Source organism: Takifugu rubripes, chromosome 14 (assembly GCF_901000725.2).
Source record: "Takifugu rubripes chromosome 14, fTakRub1.2, whole genome shotgun sequence".
In the NCBI taxonomy this organism is placed as follows: Eukaryota; Metazoa; Chordata; class Actinopteri; order Tetraodontiformes; family Tetraodontidae; genus Takifugu; species Takifugu rubripes.
The window spans coordinates 6,429,837-6,443,395 of NC_042298.1; the positions used below are offsets into that span (position 1 = coordinate 6,429,837).

Genomic DNA, 13,559 nt, shown 5'->3' on the forward strand with positions numbered 1-13,559 from the left:
ACTAAGAACCCAGTAGAGAAACATCAGCGGGAGCACCAAAGCTTTGTCTACATCCGGGCACAGAACCAATAACATTAAAGACAACGAGAGTATGACAGTATGTGACATCATTGGGAATTAATGTATATACGCGAGAAATGTCCAAACAAACCCAAAACAACAAATTAAACATCACTTAAATTTACCAGCCCTGGCTTCTACTTACTGTTAACAGTGACACCATGTGGACGTGGCTCGTCAACGCCACGCAGCAGGTAGACTGACCCGGTCTGAGAACAAGAGGACTATTTCTCTTTTTTGACCTCTTAAATTCTCTGCATCCTTTTCCCACCCAAATGTTGGATTTCAAAGTATGGGCACAATCCTGAAGATCTCATGAGCAGGGTTATGACTACTGGGTTATTACAAGATCACGAGTGCTACTGTATGTTTATTAGCAGCAGATGAGGCAGCTGCATTCACCAACACAAGTGACAAAATAAAGACACCAGCTCGGATTTACAGACTCTTTACAATGATCATTTTCATGGTTACATCTTTGTTGAATTCAGTTTATTTTTTAAATTGCATTGTATTTTATCATGCTTATCTGCCTCCCCCTCGACACACACGCGCGCGCGCACACACACTTTTTTTTTTTTTTTTTTAAAAGAAACGATATATTGAAAGCAATGTTGGGTGCATTCTCTGCTTACTTCCTCATCCTACAGTTTCCTTTTTTGGGGTACTTGAAGCGAACAAACTCAAAAAGACTCTGGCCATACACGTGTGCACTGTGCTGAGCTCTTGGAGCAGACAATCATCTACAGGAAAAACGGATGTAATGAATTAAGAGAATGTTAACAATTTTTTATCAGTTAAGATCAGACAATGAGCGGGCTAGTTATATCTTATGTACCATTTCAATCTGTAAACACTGTAAAAGGTTTTGTTAAAAATTCAAATGATTATACTTTATTTAATGATGTATTATACTGTATAATAATCTTTATTTTGACTGAAGTGAGTAATCCGCGCGGTGCCCCATAGGGGGCACTGTTGGTCATATTTTGACCCACAGGAAGCGAGAGTCATAATGCGTCCACAGTTGTTCTAAATGTGAATCATAATATAATAACAGGGCCAGAGAAAAGCTAAAACAAGGGGGAAATTCTAGTGGAAAATGCCATGACGGTCATCTGAACAACTTCTTGTTATTGAATTAACGGAAGAAGAGGAACAAAAATAGGGAAGAAAAGTGTCTTTTCCTGAATCAGCTTTTCCTGCATTACTGTTAAGGATGGAAGGAAGCTCATTAAATTCAAAGTTTGTATCTAGTATGCATCGATCAATTAATCGATCGTTGGATATGGTGATTTGTATTTAATTAAGAAAACTTCTAATCAGTTTTGCCAAGCGGATCAATCTCTTTATCAATTTGTGTTGAACACACAGGAAGAGCTAATTAGCATTATGTTGCTATGTGCTAGCTCGACGCAACGTCAAACCAAGCACAGTGTTTTAATTAATAGCGTTTTAGAAACACACAGTGGTATTTTAGTATGCAATTCCCTTCATACTCGCTTTACAAATCAGGCTTTAGGAGCCAAGGTAATGATAACAATTCCTGAGGCGAGAGATAATTGACGGAGCAATTAGAGTTAATTAAAATGGCCTCCTCCACCTGCGTGTGCGGCCTTAGGAGGTCCACCCAAAGCTGGTTGTGCTGCTGATTCACGCCTATCGTTTCTGCAAAGATGCTCTCTTTCAGGGTGATATGTCGCAGGGTCTCTCACCTGGCAAAAGTGGCAGCTACAAAACAATTCAGGAATTATGAAAAATGGCACAAGACGTCTGTTGACTTCAATAAGGTACGAAAAAGGTTTTCCTGCAAAATCAACGAGTAACATCCCACTGAAGCAGAGCTGCTGTCCATAAAAGCTGTGGAAACATTTAATTAACTCATACACGCAGTACATGAGGTAACCTGCTGCACAAACATACACACAGAGAGAAAGAGTTGTTGGCTTGTTGCTTGGCAATTATAAAATGGAATGAAGATAATAGCAGTGAATTGTGCACAAAACAAAGTAAGTCATCCACACATTAACTGCATTTGTGTTGTCTGTGTTCCCACATTGCAGTATTTCTTAAGATAGTGACAGAAAAGTTTCAACTTGGCAACCGTGCTTCCTCTTTTGTGGTTTGTTGCTATGGCAAGACTTCCCTTCCAGGCAGGAAGCGACAAGAAGAACCAAGTGATGAATTTTTCTGTTTGTGTGTGAAGTGTGTGCATTATGTTTGGGTGGAGCCCTTTTCTGTGTCACCGAACCGTGTAGCGTGTTAAAGAGTTCAGCTTGTAACCCGGTGTGTGGGTCAGCATGGCAAAGAACAGCAAATCTTTGGGGATTCCTGTTGCGCACATGGTGAGTTCCAGTTTATTGTTCAGCTTTTAATTAATTTATTTTAAACTAGTTTGTGTGGTAAACAGAAGTGGTTTGGAGAACTAGATCCTTCTGAAACCATCACCAACTTCTTGGCAGTTATAGTCGATCTGGTGGTGGTGAAACCTCCTTGAGTCAGAATCAGAAGCAGATCTATACAGTCTGTCATGTGTGGGCTCAGTTAGCTTTGGCGTGAAGCTCTTGTATTTCTGGATTTTGCTTGGCACATCAAAAGGTGTGAATGCATATTGAAAGAGGGATTTCTGAATGTTGACGTGTTTTTAACGTTTTCTTGGTGCTGCTTCAGGCTTTTGTAGATATGGAACAAAATGAAGTTGTCTGAAGAAGACGGTGGAGCAGCCTATTTTGCGTTGGGCTGTGTCCTTTGGCCTCTTCTGATCGTATATTTGCAGGTTCTGACATGCTGCCTTTGTGGCAGGTTTGAAGTGTATTGAGGGGAAAAAAGCAAAAGAGAAGAACTTTACGTCTGCAGGGGCGACCCAGCCTGAAGAGCCACGTATGGGACAGTTGCCAAACGGTTGTGTCTCAGTAACAGGACAGCATGGACCGCTTCACTTTAACTTGTACTAAACAAATGTAACAGTAAAATGTTCAAGACACCAAAAGCTTCATGAATATAAAGCTATGGGATGTTGGATGCTAACTTGACTATAGATAAGGGTGTGATGATTATACTTGTCCTTACATGTAAAAGTGTATAACAAATGTAGTTATAAAGTAACATTCAGTACTCATTTATTTGTTTTACCGTGTGATTAACAGTGCACAGTTTTTCAGTTGTGTTATAAAACAAACTTTGCGTGACTATTCATGTGAAGTCACTTGCGAGTGTTTCTAAGTAACACCATCATATTCATACTTTTGGTTACTTTTGATGAAACAGGAAGTAACCCATCAGTATAGGAATGCCAAGCCAATGTCTGTTGACTTGTCATTTACCACAATGTCAACACTGTTAAATGTGGTAAAAATTGGGCTAGTAAACAGTTGCTTGTGCAGGTTTATTGTTCCAGAGTTAACAGTTTTTCTCGGTTTCAGTCGAGATGGAGCCACTTGTTCTCTAAAAAAATCTTGGTAGATTTTGGTCAGTGTATTCGTGGTCATCTGATGAATGCACAAACTAAAGTCATTTCTTAAAAAGTGGTTGAACTTTTACAGGTCTTTTTTTGTTACAAGCTCTTAAAGCTGAATGAACATCACAACCACTTCCTGTGAGAACAGCCTCTGATCACATTGTATTTTCACAAAAAAAACCCCACATTTCACATCCTGCATATATTCTCTTCATTTAAAATACCAGGTGTTTGTGTAGCTTTATTAGTCTGTTTGGCACGACTGCATACATGACCTGATATATTGATGGATTACTACATATCCTGAACAATACATATACATAGCAAATACATAGCAAATCATGCATTAAGGATAATTTGCCTCATTGATCATCTCTCTCTCTCTCTCTCTCTCTGTTTACAGAGCCAGGCAGTGTCAGATGGAGGTAAATCTAAACGACCATCATTTCTCCTAAATGGCGTGTGTTTCAGAGTACAAACTGTAAATATCTCACTGGTGCTCTTCTGTACTGGTTGTGTAGAGTTGAACATGTCTACGAGGCCTGCTGGCAGAAGCAGTAACTTGAGTCTTCCAGGCACTCCAGGCGGAGACATGGACTCGGCCAAAAGAGTCTTGAGCTGGGCCGTTTCATTTGAGAAGCTGCTGGAGGATCCCTGCGGTGTCCACCATTTTACGGTGAGCAATATGTTCCACCTTGGAGTTGTTGATTTTTATTTCCTGAGGTGTGTGTGTTCTCACCGTTTGTTTCTCTGCAGGCCTTCTTGAAGTCTGAGGTGAGCGCAGAGAACATTTTATTCTGGCAGGCTTGTGAGAAGTTCAAGAAGATCCCTGCAGCCTCTGTGGATGAGGTGAGGTGGCCCATCATTACAGAAGTCTGTAGATGATCCTGGAACTTCTTGTTTCAGTTCAAATGTATTAAAATTCATTATAAAAGAAAACATGCCTAATCTGGAGACAAACAAGTTCCAAATGATTGCAAAGTTGCAACCGAACCTGTTTTGATTTTCAGCTGAAAGAAGAAGCTCGCTCCATCTACAATGTTTACCTGTCTGAGGATGCCCCCTACCCTGTCAACATTGATGACACAGCCAAGACAGAGGAGACAGACCTGGAGGTGCCGACCTCTGACATGTTTAACAAAGCTCAAGCGCAGGTCTGTGTGCCCAGTAATGCACTGATGCATGTTTGACCTCTCAACTCAAGGTGTGTCACTGTTCTCTGCTTCATGTCAGATATTTAAACTGATGAAGATGGACAGCTACAGGCGATTTGTGCGCTCTCCTCTCTACCAGAGCTGCACCTTGGCAAGCGTAGAAGGCGAGCTTCTACCCCAGCCAGGCCACATGGCGTCTTGGGATGATGTGGCTGCCATGAGCCAATCACTGGGTAACAAAAAGGTAGAGAGAAGTTGTACAGAGTAAAACAAAGCGGTTTAATGGCCATTTAGAAAATGGAAGCAGGACAGGCTGGCAACACGTGTCCTCATTTGAACATATTTACACTTCCATATCCAGGCTTCCTGAATGTGGGCGATTCTGTTCTCAGCCTGTAGCTCACTCATTTTATTTTTGCTGCAGAACCCACTGATCAGCCTTCAGATTTCCTTTTCTTCTGAAACCACATTTGAACGCGTACGTTTCTGTAAGAAACGTCTGTTAAGTCACCACGGGAATCATTAGCTACAGTCTGCCGACGTGGTGTTGCAGTCCAGCTGTCTGTGCTGTCAGATGTCTAAATTAGTGGCCTGCAGGCTTTTTAAACTTGGTTAGGACTAGAAATGTGTTGCCAGCCTTGGAGTAATTGCACCGAGACATCAGAACTGCACACAAAAGCCAAACTAGAGTTATGCTTAATGTCAAAGTGCTATCTTTTTGTTTCTCCTACACTATATGAGATTACAAACCACAGCCCAGCCCCAGAATATCTGATGTGTGGGTGCGAGCGTGTATATATAGAGTTTGATATCCACATGTTCGCTTCCGCACGTGACGTTGAATATTGTCTAATAGATTCCCTGACTGGTGCATCTAAAGAAAGCTGATGCAGTTGATTTTAGCATCCCAATAACAGTTTCATTGTGTCTCAGGTTGTGGGGGATTTTTGTCATGATGTTCTTGGTGTGTTTTAATGTCAAATAGAACAAGCAGTCGGAGTCCAACAATCTGACAGCTGCTAAAACTGAGAAATGTCACCAGAAAAGAGGATCTTTTGGAGGTAGTGTCTAATTATCCATTCTATTGTGAAGTTATGCCTTTAATCTCATTTGCTGTTTGGGTTTTCCCACAAGTCACAATAGATGCTAACAGCTATGGATTCACCTCCCGAAAAGATGCACAAATGCCCACCAAGTCTGGCAGCAGTGTAGAGCTTGGGCCCCTCTACTGGCGACTGGAGGTAGGTGCAGTTGTGACCTCAGAGTTTGAATGTTTTGGTGGTAATGACAATGAACAGGATGTTAATGATTGTAGGAAAAACGAAACATGGTTTTTATTCTAACAAACCTCAGCAAGGGATTTTTCCCACTTCCTTTTTCTTCTAATCCAGAATGGAAAATCCGGCCCTCGTTCTCCGGAGCAGGATAACGGAGGTATGAATCGGCTTGGGATGGAAAGTGGTTACTGTTGTGTCTACCTGCCAGATGGCAGCGCTTCCTTGGCTCCCACTCGTGATGGGCAGCTTATTAAAGACATGTTATCCAGCCTGTGTGAGAAGAGAGGCTTCCCTCTGAAAGATGTTGTCATTTACCTTCATGGCAAGGACAAGGTGGGTGCTGCCATTAGACAGAGTTTTGATGACTATTACGGCAATTTCTAGTTCCTTTCTCAATATTGTTGCAGCAGCCCTTATCACTGGACCAGGACTGCTGTGTCCTCAGAGACCAGCAGGTCACTTTAGAGCTCAGAGTGAAGTTTGTGTGAGTCAGTCGACACTTCCTTCCTTTTTCTTTTTGGTCTTTGTCACCCCAGCAGACACCCACGCCCACATCCTCAATACAGCTTGTCCTTTGTGACCATACGCAACATTAAACATGTCAGAATATGTCATTTATTTTGCATTTCCTGCCAAAATATTGAGGGTCAGCTCTTTTTTCACAAGTGACCTACATGTAGATGTTTCAATGAGGTTAATCACTTGTAATAATTCCAAATTTAAATACATTGTTTCAGGCTGGAAATCGCCTTTACTGGTAAGACTCTAGGAATCGTGGCAAAATCCAGTAAGACTGTGCAGGAGGCCATCTCCGCTGTGCTACAGAAGCACAATCTTAAACCTCAAGATGCCTCAGTCAACATTGTGAGTCTGTATATGTGAAGGTGATGTTATTTTTTTTAAGCAGCCATTGCTTTGTGTGGCATCATGGTACACGTTTATATAAAGTATCATTTAAAGTTGTACCATTTCATTAGTTTGACAGAAAGCATTGCTAACCTGAAGCGGTATGTTGGTTGAACTGATCTTTTCCTGTTCTGTTAAAGGTTGGAAGTAATGATCCTGTGAAAATGACGAGCACTGTGTTCAGACTGACCAATAAGACGCTGCGACTTGACAAAGTTAAAGGTGAGAGAACTCGACCTGTTCTAGGACAGAATCATTTTTCTCTGTCCGTTTCTCACCTTGGTTTCACTTGTCACCATTTGGAGGATGACAACTGACCAGTTTGACTTGTTATTAGTTGGCTGATGTCACTGGTTAAAAACTACAGGCAACATTTGGCAGCTTATGAAACCTTTTATTGGCTTTATCCTTATCAAATGTGTAATGACTTTGCTGTTTTAAAAGCAAATGTCTATATTCACACTGTGCAACCTAGTCTGACTGTATTTTCATCCCATTTCCAGGAAAAGACAATTCCAGAGCTGGTAGCACAGCTGCAGCCACACAGGTGAGGCCATGTCTAAAATTCTTTAGAGTTTTGGAGTACGTGTGTGCATAAAAAAATTTTTTAGGACTAATTAATACACCCAATGGTGAAGTTATCCGCTACACTGATCATACCCCAAATGCCCCATCTTCAAATGTGATCGAGCATCTTTACATGTCTGAAAGGTTGAAAGACACCCCCCCCCCCCCCCCCCCCCCCCCCCTTTAATTAAAAACCTTGAATATTACCAAAGCATCAGATGATTTTTGCTAATTTAGCCTGTAATCCATATAAAATGTGCAGTAACTTTCAAATCTATTTGGTCCTAGACAACTCCAGGAAGTGAAGGTGGTCTTGATACTCGGACACCCAACAAGCCTCAGATCAGACCTCATCGGAACCGCGAGATGGATGGTAAGGCTTCTCAGCAGGATGTCGTGTTTACAGTAAAAACAAAAATAAATAAAACTCGGGTGAGACCTGGGACAATATTTGGTTTCCAGAAGTTCTACACAAGTACAAAATAGATCATTGCCTAAAGATTTGTTTCAAGGTCAAAGTAGCTTTAATATCAGGGCGTATATTCTACATCACAGACATCATAACAAAATGCTTCAGGAAGGATGTTTGGTTCTCACAGGGTTCCTGGACATGTTGACACGGGCTCAGTGCTGCAGGGTTGATGACCAGCGAGGTCTTTTAACCAAAGAGCACCTGGAGGTCCCGCTGTTCCTGCAGCTGCCCTCAGATCAGAGAAAAGCGGACATAAATCCAGAGGAGGCCAGCTCCAACAATGGAGAGTCGAAAGAAGTCAAAGACGAGACGTCGGCCGTGGAGACCCCAGACTCTGCTCAGGCGAAACCTAAAGACTTGAAGGAAACATCAGTTTGAAAAGGGTCCACGTGAGGTTGGACAGACGTGATCAAAGACTTCAGCCAGTCAAGTTAGCTGTCTCATCAGAGGACTTTTTTTAACTTGGGAATTTGAAAGCACTTTAATTGTTTGTTTACATGAAAACATTGAGGCGAATATGTTGTCCTTTTAGCACACTACTCATCTTAATAATGTTTCCCACAACTGTGCGTTGCTTTTAAAAAATGTTTAAAATGCTATTTCACCAAAGATTAGGCTGTACACTCATTGTGTTCCTGGGAACTCTAAGAGAAAATGGATTCTTTGAAGGACTGTCCAGCATCTGTTTGAAGTGCGTCGCACAAAACACTGCTTTCTGCTTAAAGCTAGTGATTTTACTAAGATGTTTGAATATTTTAATCTCTTGTGTGTGTTCTTGCAGTGGTCCAAAGCGTGTTTGCTGTGACGGCACATTAAAAAGCTGCGTTCCAGTCCTGTTTGTCACCTCACAGCTGAGATGACAATGTGTTATTATTGAGTAGTGGGAAGATGAAAATAACCTTCAGGGTGTGTTTGACGAATTAAAATAATTAACAGCGGCTCGCCATCCTGTGCTGTCTGAGAAAAGCTGCGACTGCGCAGCTTTTGCTGCTCGGTGATGAATGTCTCGGATTAAATCTTGTGTCAAAGGCTGTGTGAGCTGCTTTTAAATGCAGCTGTGCCCCACTGCCTCAGCGTGCTGGCTGCATGACTCACGCAGGGGAAAACCGATCTGCATCTGCCTGCGTGGGAGTGCAAGTTGGTCTGATTACTTAGAAGATCCTGATAGTGAGCTCATCCTTTTGGTGTTCTTTTATTTTATTTATTTTTTTGATAGCCGACTCGGGCACCTTTACAGTGATGAAGGATTGTTGCGTTGCTGCTATTGGCTGTTCGTGAAGCCTCTTTAACCAATCGGCTGTGTCGTCCATCCACAGACTCGTTGCTGGAAGGAGTTTTCCAGTTGACGATCTCGAGACAACTGTTGCAGCGTAGATATTTTATAGTTGGTGCAGCCTGAACGGCGTGAACGTTGGCACCGTGTTTCAGAGCACTGAGTGAAACGTCTCATTTTCCCATCATGCCCCATTTCATCACAACTATAGATGTGACTGACGTAAAGGAGCTAATGGCCTGATAGTGGTTTGGCTTCTTCTGAGGAAGTGTGTGTGTGTGTGTGTGTGTGTGGCAGAGCTTTGAATGGGCAGAAAGGGGTGTGCTCTCTGACGTTGCAGCAGCAGTGAGACGAGGAATGCCATCCACTCCTCTGCACGTCACAGCTGAGAAGGAAGACCACTAGGTGAGTGTCTGAACCGTCTCCAGATTCCTTTCTGTTGTTTTATATTCAACCGTCTGCTTTCTCCCACCATCGATCGTCTCACCCTCACTGCATTTATCCTCTGAAATTGTCCTCATACTTTTTCTGTTAGACTTGTGCTATTCTCTGCTGTCTAGTGCTTATTTCCTCATCTTGGTCCCTTTAATGGTGCCGTGTGTGTGTGTGTATGTGTGCCTTTCAGTCACTCCTGTGGAGTGGAGTGACTGAGCGGTGTTAAATCAAAGCCGTTTATCAGAGCGGCACCAACGCGATTAAGCAGTGAACGATTTCTGCTCAGTCTGAAGGACAAACTGCTGGAATTGGAAGAGATTCGGTTATTAAGCGAGATGCACATGGCCAACCTGCGATTTAGGAGATCAATGACTGGCTAAATGCCTCCCGCTGTGGTCGTGCTGGTGTGTGGGGAGGGGTGCTGAGGTGTGTGTGTATGTGTGTGTCGCACTGGCTGGAGCTCACTTACACGACACGATGTCCTTTTCTCCACCTGGCTGCTCTCACACAGGTGATGCTTCCATAACCTCCCCTGCTTTCTAATTACACGCATGATGAGCGTGATTAGCATGTTCAGCTGCACAGATGTCACAGTGTAAATCTCAGCATTTCATTTCACAAAATTAGCTGACCCCGAGTCGGAACCACCTGCATATAATCGCCCTGAGGGTCCTGATCAAATGTGCGAAACACAGCCTATCATCTGGTGCTGCTTTGCTGAGGAGTCGCTTTCATATTCAAATTTTAAATTAGACGTGCGTCTAATGTAAGTGCTTTGGGGATTTTTTGACTTAATGCTTTTGGTTGAGTCAGCGTTTCACTGCAGATTTGAGGCGCAGTAAAAGCGAACCCTCGTCATTCTTTCAAATGAGACTTGAAGAGAAAAGACTGCAAGGCACACTATTCCATTTGTTCACCCTTGCAGAAGATTTCTGGAAAAAGCTTTTAAGATGCTTTCTGGTGTGTGTGTGTGTGTGTGTGTGTGCTGATGTACATCTTTACATAAGCAGTTTGCACAATTCTACATGTCTTTTTTTTTGGGTCTCACAAAGACGTGCTCTGTTTGGTTCTGTCACCTTGGCTGTTGTTTAGCTGCTCACTCATGCAGGCGAAACGCTGGAAAGCCTCTTTCCCAAAGCCGCGGGGCTTTTTCCTACCAGCGCCGCAAAGAAAACGCGCACCCACTTTCTGCAGCGCCGCGTTCTTTACTCTGCATACAAAGGACGGGTCGTGGTTTTAGCAGAGGTGCTCAGACAGTGAGGCCAGAGCGGAGATGGGGCCGAGGGACTGGGTCATCATCTCATCTGGGTCATTTCCCTCAGCGGGTTCACCATGCAGAGCACTCAGGATCCGCTGCCTGCCCCTCCATCAACTCTGAGATCACCCTCGAGTGCTTCTCATGCAGTTTGTTAAAAAGTGGGTGCAGGATCCCCCCCCCCCCCTCGGTGTTATAAAGCCGTCTTGTGCTGTGGTGGGTGCAGCCCACCAGTTAGTCACTGGGTGAGATGGAGCCGATCCCAGGCAGTTGATCATCATGTGCAGTTGCTGCTCGTCTGATTTACAGCCTCAATTAGACGGCCTTTGTTACCGCCACCGAGGGAGGTCATGTGACTGCCAGCATTTGTTTCTGTCTGTTAGCAAAACAACTTGCTTTAAATGACATTTTAAATCAATTTTCAGGATACCGAGTCAAGAAAGAGGTGGTTAAATTTTGGCGGTGTTCCGGAATCCGGAGGTACTCCGACAGTTGATCTTCCGAAATCCAAAATCAAGGGCTTTGATCATAAAGCCTCCTACTGTTTTGTAGCCGGTCTGTGGGAGGTTGGCACTGTTGCTGTTGAGCTTTATACCAAGGGGTGGTTTTACATAACCTCCATTGGTTTTACGAAATACTACAGAAAAATGTTTAAATGCAATGACAACGTTGAAATAATTACTAACCTAAATCTCAGTTTCTGCATTTGTCAGATGGCTGGTGTGGAATCACATTAAAGCCGCCCAGTCAGCAGGTTTTTCTGGGTTTATCTGCCTTGATTCAACAGAAATGTCCTGAAAATGTGGAACTTGTTCAAGCCTTCCCTTACACTTGGACCTGCCATGATTACAGCCTGAAGAGGTGGAATTTTGCTGCTCACAGACACATTCTTTTAAATGATTAAAAGACAGTAATGAAATTGCAGTAGGATAAAGGTCTTTTGTCATCACTCCAAAAAAATCTGCACGTCTCACCCACCCTGTCATTATACTGAGATGGTATAAGTTCATTTTTTATGAATTCCTTTATAACTTAAGGCACTTTTGTTCCAAGTTTTACTATTAAAGCCAATCTTGTAATATTTCTTCCCTAGAAAAAGCCTGTTTTAAGATGGTGACACAGCCGACTGGCCCTGCAGTATTGCAAACAAACCGCTTCAGGCACCACTGAAACACTTATGGAGTAAACACAATAAGAACCTGCATATTCAACTAGGCCCAAAGGTTCTCCACACAGACCCAGCAGGGCTCCGGATGCCAGCTGTGAATCCAGCTGTGAGCACTGGCTGGCATTCATTGTGGCCTTTAAGTTGTCTGGAACTCTATTTTTTTTCCTGCTTGTGTCCAGCTGTGCGGTGTACGTCTAAGATTTACATTTTCACAGTTGCAAAGATTAGATCACTCCTCCAGAACACTAATGTTAGATGCAGTGTGCAGCAGCAGTGTCGACACTGGCGCCACCTAGAGGGCGAAATGTGTTACTACACATTGTGCGATTTTAATTCTTGGGTTCTTTTAAACATTAAACGGGTTTAAACAGGGGCGTTATGCTGACCCTGCTGCTCTTAGTCAAAAAATATTTCTATTTCTAATCTTGTCTCTGTCCTGCAACAATAGCTGCACAACAGCCTGAAAACCCCTAAAGAGTGAGACATGGACCAGAAGACCACTGAGGTGATTATGATAATAATATAATATATTACAGCCGTACAAAATGTTTCATTCAATCCTCCCATTTCTGTCCAGGGTCCTACCAACACTTCCCCACAGAAGCATGTGAAGAACAGGTCAAAGTCCATAGATGGGGTGCAGCAGACGAAGAAGGTGAGAAGCAGTCTGTCCCATGTTGGTGTTGTCTGATAAGCATGTAAATGTTTATCAGATTTGGTGATTTTGTACTTAAACTTACAGGCCTTTTCCACACAAAAATCCCTTCCAGGCAGACCAGATCTGGACCAGGTGAAGGTGAGCAGCGCAGGAAAAATAATCACTGCAATCTATTTGATAAAATACCTTAAATGACATATGTGATTGGAGTGTTTTTTTTGTTCCCCTCAGGAGTGTTCTGATGGCTCTGACTGCTCCACCTCCTCCACAGAGGAACAAAAGTCATAAACATAAGACCCAGAAGGAGATGAGCAAAGAAACATGCATACACACTTTAAAAAAAGACAAAAAAAAATTGTAAAGCAGCTGTAACATGAATACACACACAGGTTTGTGCACGTGTCTGTGACTGGCGTCCCCCCCCCCCCCCCTTTTTTTTTTTTTTAAGTCTCTGCACCTTAAACCAAACCCTTATAACCTTCAGCCTGCCTATCTCAACCTGGAGAGTAGGACCCCACATATGTAGCGAAACAACGCTACACACACACACACACACACACACACACACACACACACACACACACACACACAGAAGGTGTTGATGTTGTCATTGTTCTGTCAAAGCTGTCAAACTGAGGTCATACTGGCAATAAAGTGATTTGTCATTCAGCACTGCTGCATCTCCAGATCTCCATTACTTTTCTCACCATGAATGTGCAGTATCTTAATCCGTCTGATGTGTAACATCTGGCAAACGACAGGGAAAGCACAAATAAAGCGAGATGGTCTCCATTTGAACTTCTGTGGGGGGTTTAAAAAACAGAAGCTGCATGTTATTCCTCCTCTTGAGAGCAGTTTATACCAGACGGTCAGGAAA

General features: G+C 42.9%; 1 protein-coding gene and 1 long non-coding RNA gene across 5 annotated transcripts; both read left to right on the forward strand.

The window, feature by feature from the left end:
* The first annotated feature begins 1,133 nt into the window (after positions 1-1,133).
* On the forward strand, positions 1,134-13,352 carry rgs14b (regulator of G protein signaling 14b). 4 transcript variants are annotated; one of them, XM_011610651.2, is made up of 19 exons: positions 1,134-1,850; positions 3,921-3,942; positions 4,039-4,193; positions 4,274-4,366; positions 4,528-4,671; positions 4,751-4,915; positions 5,657-5,732; positions 5,806-5,912; positions 6,063-6,281; positions 6,359-6,432; positions 6,686-6,812; positions 6,995-7,076; positions 7,358-7,401; positions 7,710-7,794; positions 8,021-9,571; positions 12,473-12,529; positions 12,602-12,679; positions 12,767-12,820; positions 12,914-13,352. In XM_011610651.2, exons 1-15 carry the CDS (start codon positions 1,737-1,739, stop codon positions 8,269-8,271), a joined length of 1,758 nt encoding a protein of 585 aa, XP_011608953.1. In that variant the 5' UTR covers positions 1,134-1,736; the 3' UTR covers positions 8,272-9,571; positions 12,473-12,529; positions 12,602-12,679; positions 12,767-12,820; positions 12,914-13,352. The 4 variants fall into 4 exon arrangements, with proteins under 4 accessions (XP_011608953.1, XP_011608952.1, XP_011608954.1 ...); XM_011610650.2 differs by having other exon boundaries at positions 1,135-1,850; positions 6,356-6,432; XM_011610652.2 differs by having other exon boundaries at positions 1,135-1,850; positions 5,815-5,912; positions 6,356-6,432.
* Positions 2,412-3,586, forward strand: LOC115252325 (uncharacterized). The gene is made up of 2 exons (XR_003890740.1): positions 2,412-2,658; positions 2,731-3,586. It is a non-coding gene; the product is annotated as an uncharacterized lncRNA (long non-coding RNA).
* Positions 13,353-13,559: the final 207 nt, after the last annotated feature.